At 35.3% G+C, this 12720-nt stretch overlaps 1 protein-coding gene across 6 annotated transcripts in view; it reads left to right on the top strand.

Moving 5' to 3' along the window:
• Window positions 1-12720, top strand: part of LIN54 (lin-54 DREAM MuvB core complex component) — a 79485-nt gene that overhangs the window by 48138 nt on the left and 18627 nt on the right. For all 6 annotated transcript variants that reach the window (XM_053922686.2, XM_024574836.4, XM_024574835.4 and 3 more), the window contains exon 5: window positions 9166-9382. In XM_053922686.2, coding sequence (XP_053778661.1) covers window positions 9166-9382 — 217 coding nt within the window. The remainder of the gene's footprint in view (window positions 1-9165; window positions 9383-12720) is intronic.

Below are 12720 nucleotides of genomic sequence, written 5' to 3'. Positions count from 1 at the left end.
TGTTGTCATATCCAAGAAATCATTCCCAAATTCAATGTTACGGAGCTTCACACTTTTGAGTTAACTTTTATATTTCATGTTAGAAAAGGGTCTAACTTCATTCTTTTGCATGTGGATTCCCAGTTTTCCCATCACCATTTGTTAAAAAGACACTCTTTTCCATGGTAAATGGTCTTAGCACCTATGTTTCTTTTTCTGTTTGTTTTTTAAAATTTTTAAAAATTGATTTTAGAGAGAGAAACATCAATTTGTTGTTCCACATTCATGCATTCGTTGGTTGATTCTTGTATGTGCCCTGACCAGAGATCGAACCTGCAGCCTTGGTGCATCAGGACGACACTCCAACCAACTGAGCTACTAGGCTAGAGCGGCACTTACGTTGAAAATCATCTGAACATATATGCGCGGGTTTATATCTGGACTTTTCTGTTCCTTTTGTATATGTGTCTGGCTTTATGCCACTGTTGGTTTTATTTTTTCAATTAAATCTTTGATCTATTTGGAATTGTTACAAGGATTAGGTTATTAGGGGTGCAGCTGTTTTTCCTCAGATTAAATGGCTAATCCATATAATTTATTGAACTAGCTCATCACTTTCCATTGATTTGAGATGACAGCTTTCATCATGAACTATTCTTTACTAAGAGGGACGCCCCCCTGAAAAAAATGGAATTTATTTATTAAAAATTGTATATTCTTACATGTTTAAACTTCAGCCACCTTCAAAGTACTTTCCATTTGATGCAATACACCTATCGAGACATTTTTTCCCACTGCTTATAAGAGTTTTTGAACTCGTCAATTTTGAAGCCTTTTAGTGCTTCTGCCATTTTTCGTTTCACCTCTTCCACATTGGCAAAATGTGTCCCTTTGGGGACTTTTTTCTTCTAGGGAAGCAAACAAAAAAAAATCACTCAGGGCAAGATTGGGTGAATAGGGAGGGTAGGGCATGGAGGTTATGCTGTTTTGGATCAAAAACTGCTGAACACTCAGTGCGGTGTGGGCCGGTGACCTTGTAAATCCCCCATCATGAAATGGACAAACACTTTGGAAGTGTCTTCCAAAAAAGTTTACTGAAGCTGAACACAGCCTCTGGCAACAACGCTGCTGGTACAGATGGGTTCCTAGAACACCCACCTAGTGGAGGAAGCCTGTACTACAAGGGGCCTGCCCTCCAGAAGATAATTCAGCTTTTTGGGTCCCCCCCCCCCATATGATTTCTTTTATCTATTCCTTTGATCTTTAGCACTCTGTTCCTAGGCCAATCCCATACTATTTTATTTACCCTATCTGGGTAATATGTTTTAATCCTTAGTATGGTAGGTTTCTGATTTTTATAAGGCTTATGCCTTATAAAGCAGATTGTCTAATTTTGTCTGAGAGGGTCATTTGACCATTTCTTTAAGTGCTTTTTATCTAGTACATCATGTTTAAACTATTCATCCTTGCCACTATAATTCATAACTATGAATAAAACATGTTGGGTTAACATCCATGAAAAAGTAGCAAATAAACGCTGTAACGCAAGAGCTCCTTAAGTGTTTGTGACATTCCTAAAAAATTTTTTTTAAAACCCACTGCATGGACTAGCAGATGTGGACATGCCATTTAGTACTCATATCACAGAGGAGTACAATAATGGCAGCAGGTCGGTGCAAGAGAGACCGTACCCACCCTGGGTCCGAGGCTGTTTTAAGGGGTTCCAGACTAAGGAGGCACCTGTCCTACTTGTGACTCTAAATTATATTACCTCAGTGTAAAGAAAAGGTCAAGAAGCAGTCACAGGATGGGAAGCCACTCCCAAAATGGGATGAAGAGGAAGTTACAATCCATTTCCAAAACAATACACATTCCTTCTGGCGGGGGGGCCCCCTGATCAGCCGCAGTCATGGGTGGGGGAAAAGGATCATGTCCATTGACCCAAAAAATGCCTTAAATCTATTTAATAATATTTTACCAGTCAGTAAATCGGCGGTGAAAGTTCTGGTATCCATCTCTGTTTGTCACTGTCATTAGTCACATAATGCATATAACCTTTATCTCTTTATTTTCATTTTTCTCTTCTGGCTTGAAAGCATTTTATAGCTTGTAGAGTTGCTTCTTAGTAGGCTTATTTATTTTAATAACCTAAAGTTTGGGAATTAGTATAATGTAAACATTATCCTAATGTTTATCCTAAACAGTTTTTCCATGATGGTAGCTCTATGAGTACTGTGTCACAAATTTTTGAAAAGTATATTTTTATGGAGCCCTACAAATCCCTGGTTTCAACTACACTATAGAGCTATAGTAATCAAAAAGGTATGATACTGGCATAAACACAAATACATACAGGGTCCGGCAGAAATAATGCCTGCTTGAATGTGGTTGGTAGGATAATAATATAGGTGTAATAATTTATAGTTTTAATTTGAACATTTCGCCTAAAATGTCATATGGTGTGCTTGAGTGTGATAATGTTATGTTACAGAATTACATGCTAATGATTTTGCAGTGAGAAGGGGGCATTATTTGTGCCGGACCCTGTAGTTCAATGAACAGAAGGGAGAGCCCAGAAATAAATCCATGCATATATTGTTAATTAGTTTATGATGAAGCCAAGAAAATGGGGAAAGGATAGTCTTTTCAATAAATGGTGTTGGGAAAATTAGACAGTCACATGCAAAAGAATGAAACTGGACACTATTTAAACCATGTACAAGAATCAACTCAAAATGGTTTAAAAACTTGAACATAAGACCTTAAACAATAAAATTTTGAAAAGAAAACGTAGGGGATAAGCTCCTTGACATCAGTTTTGGCAATGATTTTTTGGATTAGACATGAAAAGCAAAGGAAACAGAAGCAAAAATAAACAAGAGGGGCTACACTAAACTAAAAAGCCTTTGTATAGCAAAGGAACCCATCAATAAAATGAAAAGGCAATGCATGAAGTAGGCGGAAATATTTACAAATCATGTATCTGATAATGAGTTAATATCTAAAATAGATAAAGAACTCATACAACTGAATTAAAAACAATCTAGTTAAAAAAATGAGCAGAGGAACTGGAGACACTTTTCCAGAGAAGCCATACAGATGACAGATGGACAACAGGCACATGAAAAGGTGCTCAACATCACTACTCATCAGGGAAATGCAAATCAAAACCACATTGAGATACCACCTCACACCTGTTCAAATGACTTACCAAAAATAAAATCTTCAGAAAGAAAAGAAATAAGTGTTGATGAGGATGTGGAGAAAAGGGAACCCTGGCACATTCTTGATGGGGAATGTAAATTGGTGCAGCCACTATGGAGAAAGAGTATGGAGGTTCCCAGAAAAACTGAAAATAAAACTACCATATAATCCAACAATTTCATTTCTGGATATTTATCTGAAGGAAATGAAATCACCATGTTGAAACGGCATCTGCACCTCCATGTTCATTGCAGCATTATTTACAATAGCCAAAGCATGGAAATAGCTTACATCTCCATCAACAGATGAATGGATGTAGAAAATGTGGTGGTTATGAGTACGTACACATGCACACACACAATATTATTCAGCTATAAAAAGGAATGAAATCCTGCCATTTGCGACATCATGGATGGACCTTGAGAGGACATTATGCTAAGTGCAATTAGTCAGACAAAGAAGGACACATACCATATGCTCTCACTTATATGTGGAATCTGTAAAAATTAAAAGGGACTCATAGACACAGAGAACAGATTGGTGGTCTGCCAGAGGCAGGGGGTGTAGACAAAATGTGTGAAGGTCGTCAAATAGTACAGACTTTCAGTTATAAGATAAATACGTTCTGTGGGTGTAAAGCATGGTGATTATAGTTAATATATATTATAAAAAGTACTATAAAACATGCAGAAACTCAAAAAATAAATACTAAAACAATACCGTATTGTATATTTGGAAGTTGCTAAGTAGATTTTTCAAGTTCTTATCACAAGAAAAATTACTTGTAATCATGTGCAATGATGAATGTCAGCTAAATTTATTGTGGTAACAATTTGCAGTATATACGTTTATATACACATATTGTCATTTTATTGTATACCTAAAACAAATACAATGTTTTATGTCAATTACATTTTAATAAGGAAAGGAAAACAAGCTCTTTCCTCATAATTTTGTCATAAAATTATGCCAAAATTAGCTGCCAGTTATCTAGATTTAAAACTGAGTCTTAAGTCATGTTCTAGGTAGAAATGCATGTATATGAATTGCTACTTTAAGAGATTTCACACATCAGACTTTACTTTTATGGTTCCGGTTGCTCAGGATTCCTTATGTTGTTATTTATTATAACTTTTGTGAAAAAGTATTTCCTGTAAGGTGTCTTTACATGAATAAATTCTATCTACCCTTCTTCTTAGCATCCAGATAGTATAAACAAATTTTTAAAAAGAGAGAAGTTCCTCCAGAAAATGCTGTTGTTTTTATAAATAAGTGTGGGGAATACCATATGCCACATCCTTTTAGGAAATTTATAATGCTCATTAGTATATTAAAGTCTTTAAGAGGTCCCACAACAAAGGCCTTTGTTTAACTTTGTTTGCCTTAGGATTTTACCAATTGATTTCACAAAAGTTGGCCATTTCATACAATATCTAATCCTGCAAAGCTACTGTTTAGTGAAACACACTGTAGTAAACACTATCCAACCATTACTGAGGAAACTGTTGTTCTGATTTTGAAGTAGGTTAAACAAATGCTGTCTTTTTCTTTTTTTTTTTTTTTTTAAGATTTTATTTATTTTCAGAGAGAGTGGAAGGAAGGGAAAAAGACTAGGAGAGAAACATCGGCATGTGAGAGAAACCTGGGGACCTGGCCTGCAACCCAGGCGTGTTCCCTGACTGGGAATCAAACCAGCGACCTTTAGTTTGCAGGCCAGTGCTTAATCCACTGAGCCACACCAGCCAGGACCAAATGCTGTCTTTAAAAAAAAATTTATTAAATGTATTGGGGTGACATTGGATAATAAAATCACATAAGTTTCAGGTGTACAATTCCATAATATATCATCTATATACTGTACTGTGTGTTCACAATCCCAAGTCAAGTCTCCTTCCGTTACCATCTATCTTCCCCGTACCCTCTTCTACCTCCCCCACCCCCTTTGTCTCCGATAATCACCAGCAGCATAATGCCCAGTGTCCCAAAGCATTATTTGAATTTCATTTAGTGGTAATGTTCTCTCCTATACAATTAGAGAAGCAAAGGTATAAAGATGCATTAGGTTGCTTGCCAGAACACATACAGGACTGAGACAAACTGGAACCAAAGCCCATGTGTCTAAATAATGATTTATAAACTGTTTACAAATAGACCAAATTGCAAATTGTACAGAAGGGGGGAAAAAACAAGCACATTAATATGGAACCCTACAAATTCATTGTTTTTGGATATTGGCTGAAACATCTATATATCTGTCTCCAAAATCGCCAGATAAAATAAGAATCCTCATTTGCAAAACAAAAAGAGTTTTACTCTATTTTTTCTTTTAGATAAACCTTCAGTTGAGTGAGGAATTTTGGAATTTGCTGATTGGAAAATGAACAAAGAAATTTTATGTTAAATATATAATTACATTAATCTGTAAATAGAAATGGCTTGAACAAATAGAAAAAATCTTTCAAGACCATGTTTTTTGACAGCAGCCATTAATACCTGTTAAATATAGCTATTTTGAATTTAAGATAGTTGCTTTTTTTTAAATTCTCACCTGAGGACATGCTTGCTGATTTTAGAAAGAGGGTAAGGGAGAGAGAAAGAGAGAAACATTGATCAGTGTGCTTCTTGTAGGTGCCCCAACCAGGGACCAAACCTGCAACCTAAGTATGTGTCCTGACTGGTATTGACCTTTTGGTTTACAGGACAATGCTCCAACCGAGCCACACTGGTCAGGGTTGTTCAGTCATTTAGTAACTATTCGTTAGGCGTTTATAACAGCAAGCATTATAATGTCTAACTTAAGAGAATCGGCTTTGGAATTGGATCTGGTTCAAATCCTGGCTCTACTACTTGTTAGCTGTATGACCTTGGGGAAGGTACTTAATTTTTCTGAGCTTCAGTTTCTCCTTCTGTAAATGGCATAATAATAATGGTACAAATAACAGTTTACATTAATTGAGCATTGTAATATGTGATGAGTTATTATTTGCACTTTATACAACAATCCTTTGATAAAATACCATTTTCACATTTTCAGGTGAGGAAACTTAGACACAGAAAAGTTTTAGTTAGTTACACGAGGTCACACAACTAGAAAGTGAGGTGGTCTAGATTGAAACCCAGGAACTCTGGATTTTCTATGTTTGGCCTATAGAACTAGCTTGTTGCAGACTCATTCTGCCAAGAACAACTAAAAAGCAAAGTAAAATGTATTTTAAAAATCCTTTTGGCATTGGAAAAGTACCAAGGGAGCTAGAACATCAGAGGCTACCATCCTGAAGTAAAGGGAAGCCTAGGGAAGTCCACCCCAATGTTCATTATGACACTTCCACTTAGTGTTTGTGCTGGTTTGTTAAGTTGTGACTGAGACACTAAGAAAGTGAGCAAAAGGTGGCCACAAAAGAGTGGAAGAACTGAGATGATCTGTTAATCTTACAGATCTAATGGACAAAAATTTGGGGTCATGCCCCAACAAGGATGAGGAATCCTGTGAACACACCAGCCCTGATTAGTGCCATTGAAGTATGACGGGGCCAGAGTGAACCAGAAATAGACAAGGCCTCTTGAAGATTGAAGCTCAGCATCAAATCAGCTCAGTTTGTGATTGGTATAGATAATCTGCCCTCACTCCTAACTGTCTTCCAGCATTCTAAATGAATTCTCTCTGGAGGAATGTAACATTCAGATCCTCAAATTATCTCCTTGATTTTTCATAAACAATATCTGGCATTTAGTCACAAATCATCAGGCATACCAGGCAACCAGGCCAAATTATTGAAAACCAAGAGATATAGGCAGTAGAATTATCAGACTCAGATTTTTAAAATACCTGAGCAATATATTCAGAAATTTCTTTAACAAGATGGAAAACTTCAGCAGAGAATTAGAAACTATGAAAAGGAATCATGAATATTTTTATAAAAATAGTGAATATTTTCAAACTTAAAATGGGGATTAAAAATTTAGTAGATGAGTTTATCAGATACAGATAAAGGATTAGGTATTTTGAGAAAGTGGAGAAAATTTCTCATCAACAGACCTGCACGTAAGGAAAGGACAGAAAAGGTAAATTTGTGCAGTATATATAAATGTATGTCTTGTGGGGTTTAACTTATATGTAGAATTAAAATAGTTAACAGCACAAAGATGGGACAAGAGTAAATGGTGTTAGTGTTCTATGGTTCTTTCATTGTCTGGATGATGTGTAAAGTACTTACTTGATTCCTACATTGTAATCTCTAGAGTAACCACTAAAAGAATGGAAATATACTACATAAATCACAGTGGGAAAATGAAATAATAAAATATTTAACCAAAAAGAAGGCAAGAAAGGAGAGAAAAAAAGGAACAGAAGAGAGGAAGTGGTTCAAATAAAAAGAAGTACAATATTTAAGTTAAAACATTTAAGGGAACTATGTTAGATGTAAACAAATAGATGCTGATTAAAAATATAGTCAAATCTGATATTTTTAAGACCCAATTATATGCAGCTTGTAAGCATTGTAGGTTGAAGTTTAGGGTATAAAAAAGTCGAAAGTAAAGAAGTGGGGAAAGGCACACACAGCACTGCACACACTTAACCAAACCGGCCCCGTGCTGTGCCATGCTGTAGTGAGCGGGTGGAGTGGTTGCTTGATTTAAATCACATCATCTTACTTAAAGTTTTTTTAAGCACTGTCATGGCTACATATTAAGTAACCAATACACTTAACTGCTAGGTTTAAGGCACTTTGTTTCTTAAGACAGTATTTTTCCCCCATTTTGAGCTCATACAGAAAAGACTCTGTCCTGCACCATTGTACGTATTTCTCTCAGGTTGCTTGATTTTTCAGTAGCTTCTTTATGTATGCATTTTATCTCTTTAAGTTTTATATTTTCATTTAGCTCACTGACTGTAATGGCTATAATCTCTTTAGTTTAAATCTGCTTTGTGGTGCCTCTGCTTAATGATAATATGTGAATTATTTTATGCTGAAGTAATCTCCTTTGACTACTACCTGTAGAATTTCCAAACTAAATTATATTTTTCTCTTTTTTTTAAATTTTCCAGGCTTTTAAAAAAATGTTCAAATTCTTAAGAATTATTCTTTAACAAATTATTATTCACATAACAAATATAGATATCCTCAATCATGTTAGTTACCTTTTAGCATGAGGGTTTTTTGAAGGATAGGTGGTGATGTGATTCTTTATAAAATAATACTATAGAAGTAGTTAAAAATTTTGTCTGGACTTTTGCTTTGTATGATAGTCTGTTATACATTGATTAAACATTGATTAGAGAAACTTAAGAGACATTTCTTCTGTTCTGTCTCTGATGTTTCATTTAGTTTTTTAGGAAGTCGAAGTGGAGGAGAAAATTAAAAATAATCTTACTATCTCAGATCTGAATCACCCAAAAGTAGTTAGTTTCCCTAGACAACCAAGTTGGTGTAATTCTGGACTGAATTTGGTCTCCTACCCATATGTTAGTGGGTACGATTGTATCTTTGGAGTGCTCTAAGCCTTTCAGAAATGACTAGACTTAAAGAGGGCTTTTGGGGGGTTTCTTTCTCCTTTAGGACATGGGAAATAGTCAACTTGGAGGATAGTAATAAAGCCAAATATCTGTATCCTTTTCTTATGTATTGAATATGAGGCTTAATTCTGGGAATTTTAAAATAATCTTTTTCTCATAAATTCTACCTGCTATTAACAAAACTGTATGAGTTTTTGTAATTTAAGTAATAATTTCTTCATAGCAAATCATCTGACCTGGATTATCAAGGATGTTAACCACTAGAAATGGAAGACAGACCTCAATAACTGTGGGTTCACACCTGTATTCATTACTATTCTTTTCATTTCTCTTTGAACAGGTTATTCCTTTCAACAGCTTTTGATGAAACACAGGAACATACTTTTACTTGAGCAATTGTCTTAAGTTAAAAGGTGTAGGAAAGTTAAACACCCGATTAATGATAGCTATGTTGTATTGTTTAATAGGCAGTGAAATCGGCTGTGCAGACCATTACTGTTGGAGGCGTGAGCACATCACAATTTAAGACAATTATTCCTCTGGCAACTGCTCCCAATGTCCAGCAGATCCAAGTGCCTGGAAGCAAGTTTCATTATGTCCGACTTGTTACTGCCACAACAGCCAGTAGCTCAACCCAGCCAGGTAGTCAGAATCCCAGTACAAATACTCAGCCTCTTCAGCAAGGTTAGTAACCATTTTTTTAAAAAATAGTAATTAATGCTTTGAACATTATTAAAGAACATCAGTCCTTGCTGAAATCCTGATTAAGCATGGCATTTCACTTGAGAGTTTGAGTCAGCAGCTGTTATAGAAGGCAGTGAAATAGAATCGTGGTTTCATATATTCTGTTAGAAGGTGGTACAGAGTGTGCCATACCACCAGATAATCGTAATTACTCATCAGTTTGCAGTTGGCCATTTTATTGCTAGTTTAAAAGCCTACTATTTATGCCGGTGGGATAAATTGAGATAGAACCAAATTATTTATCTTATTTTCTAAACTATGAAGATGCTTGATAAGGTTTGGGTGAGTTGAAATGACCAGTAGGCAAGGTGTAAATGATAAGTAGGAGTTTGTATCATTTATATTCTTATTTTGAATCCGTAATTGCTAATAAAAAGCCATTGAAATGTTCCGTTATTTTGCTCACTTGTATTTTTCCTGGAAGGTATTCATGTTTATATTCCTTCCATTTTCTGATAATGTTTAATCCTTTCTGCCACTTGAAACACAGACTCATGCATATAATCTTTCTCCATATTTATCTACTTAAAAAAGTGAATGTTGTGAAAGAATCAGGGCAGTTGATAATTTGGGGCCTAATTTTTTCCCTTGGAAGACTGCTGCATATTCTAGTGACATCAAAAAGCAGTTGATGGCAAGTGAATGATTTATTGTTTACTGGCTGTAAATAGAATTGAAGACCTATTCTTTCCTTTTCATTAAGGAATGAGAGGGTTGGAGCTATCTATTACTTACAGCTAGTTTACCTAAGGGGAAATCTATTTTTAAATTAGAGATGGGAGAAATATGGAGGATGCGTGAGGGAAACTATTTTAGTGTACATTCCATTAAAATTAGACATGTAATTATATTTTCAAATCCCTCTTTAAACTGATTGTGGAAGAAAATCCACAATCAGTACTCTTAATGAGAGGGAAAATGAAACATATTGCTGACTAGGGAAATCAGATTTTATATTCTCTTACTACTTAAACTTAGCAGGGTACTAACAGAAGTATTGGGTTGGCCAAAAAGTTCATTTGCTTTTTTCTGTAAGATGGCTCTAGTAGCGCTTAATTGTCTTTAACTTCATTGGAAACAATTTTGTTAGACTGTGTTGTGACAGCTGTCATATCAGTGTGCATTTAAATTAAAAACTTAAATCAGAATTGGAGAATTTTTTGTAGGCATTTTAATATTGAAGATGAAGGAAAAATAAGTAACATTTTCAGCATACTATGCTTTACTATTTCAAGAAAAGTAAAAACACAACTAAAATGCAAAAGAAAAAAAAAAAGATTTGTGCAGTGTATGGAGAAGGTGCTGTGACCGATCCAACATGTCAAAAATGGTTTGTGAAGTTTCGTGATGGAGATTCCTCACTGGATGATGCCCCATGGTCGGGTAGAGCAGTTGACGTTGACATTGATCAAATCAAGACATGGAGAGCAGTCAATGTTATACCGCCTAGGAACTAGCCAACATACTCAAAATATCCAAATCAATAAAGTTATTGGTGAAAATGAAAACTGTCTTTTTACAGAAAAAAAATACAAGGACTTTTTGACTAATCCAATGCTACAAGTTCAATTTCCTTAGATATCATAAAGCAGTCATTAGATACAATTGGTTATATTTTATATGTGTATTTGTATGTACACAACATACTGAGTGTCCATTTCCAGTGTAATATTAAGACTAATTTACTCATTATCAAGAATAAACCTTTGGTATACTAAGCAGAAAAGGGAGCTGAAGATTCAGGAAGAGCAGAGGGTTGGGTTAGACGTTTCATAATTCTAGTGTATTTACTGGGGCCTTCTTTTCCGACTTCATGTCTGTTTTTCTGCTTCTCTCTATCTCTCTATTCTCTTTGCCTCCTGGAAATTCCTTATTCCACCCTCCTCCCTCTTCTACTTCCTTGCCGTTTCCTTTTTTGATTTCTACCTTCAACTTTCCCTCTCTGTTCTCTCGTCTCTCTGGCTCCTTCTCTTTATATAACCTCTTTCAGACACTCAGATACACTTACTACTCATGTGATTTCCCTTATAACCACCTGTATTTTTCTCTTTCTCTCCTAACCCGTAAAAGATCTGGGTATATATATTATTTCACAGGAATAATGAGTTACATTTATAGTTTTTATTAAGAGATATACTAAATAGTTGCTCTAATTTATCAAATGTATCATTATGCCTTTCTAAGGGCTTAATTTTCTATGAGCAATTTACATATGCCAAAGGGAATTGGGCTCATTTTATACGTTTTCCCACTAAAGCCATACAAAAATCAGTATTCAAAGGCTACATCTGTTAGTTGGCAGGAAGACCCAGAAGAGTACTTGGTTAACCTTTTTAGAATATAATCTACCATCTTGGTGAGGGAGGAAATCAATTTAAGAAATTAAAAAGTCTTAAGAACTTTCAGGTATGGTTTCTGAAGTTTGCAAGGGGCTATTCTAAAAGGATTGTTCATAATTCCTGTTAAAGACTAAAAAATAAAAGATTATACCAGCTTCTGTGAAAACTCTAATAGTAGTAATATTAAAGAGGATGAGAAATATGGACTGCTAACTTATTGTAGAACATTAACATGACTCCCCCACCGCAGGTAATTTATAGTGTTCTGTTTTCTTCATTACCCAGGTTTCAGTTAAAACTCAGAATGCAGATGCCAAGCTAATGTAAACCTATAGTTCCCAAATTTTCTAACTCTTTGTGTGCACTCCAGCACAGGGTCAGTTACCCTTTCTTTATTATCCAAATAAGAATCATCTGAGCCTGAGGACAGTCCACACACTCCTTTCCCATTATTTCACAGGCCATTAGGAAGTTCTTAACATTCTTCTAGTTGAACTAGTTTCATAATTGCTGTTCTATGTGCTAATGGTGTAGGGAGTCCACTCATCTATGTGCCAAACATGAATTCAGGTTTTTAATTTACCTTTTAATTCCTTATGTATTGCTGAGACTAGTCTATAATAGTTATTGTAACTTTAGTAAAGATAAAGCAACTGAGGAAAATCAAACAGAACAGGAAACTTTCAAATCAGGTATCAGATGTCACTGCTTCTATAATTTATGGTCTTACACTCTTTATATAGCAACTTTATTGAGATATAATTCATACCTATTGCAAACTTCATCCTTATTAAGCGTACCATTTAGTTTTTTGGGTTTTGGGGGTTTTTTTGTATGTGTATTCAGAGATAGGCATTTATCACCACTAATCATACACTTTCTGGAGGTTGCTTTCCTTCCCCTTCTCCCTAGGTTGTCACCTTGCTACAGGAGCCTTCT

The sequence above is a fragment of the Desmodus rotundus genome, chromosome 4, assembly GCF_022682495.2.
Source record: "Desmodus rotundus isolate HL8 chromosome 4, HLdesRot8A.1, whole genome shotgun sequence".
Taxonomy (NCBI): Eukaryota; Metazoa; Chordata; class Mammalia; order Chiroptera; family Phyllostomidae; genus Desmodus; species Desmodus rotundus.
Note: the sequence above shows the minus strand (reverse complement) of the source record. Positions and strands in the feature narration are given on the sequence as shown.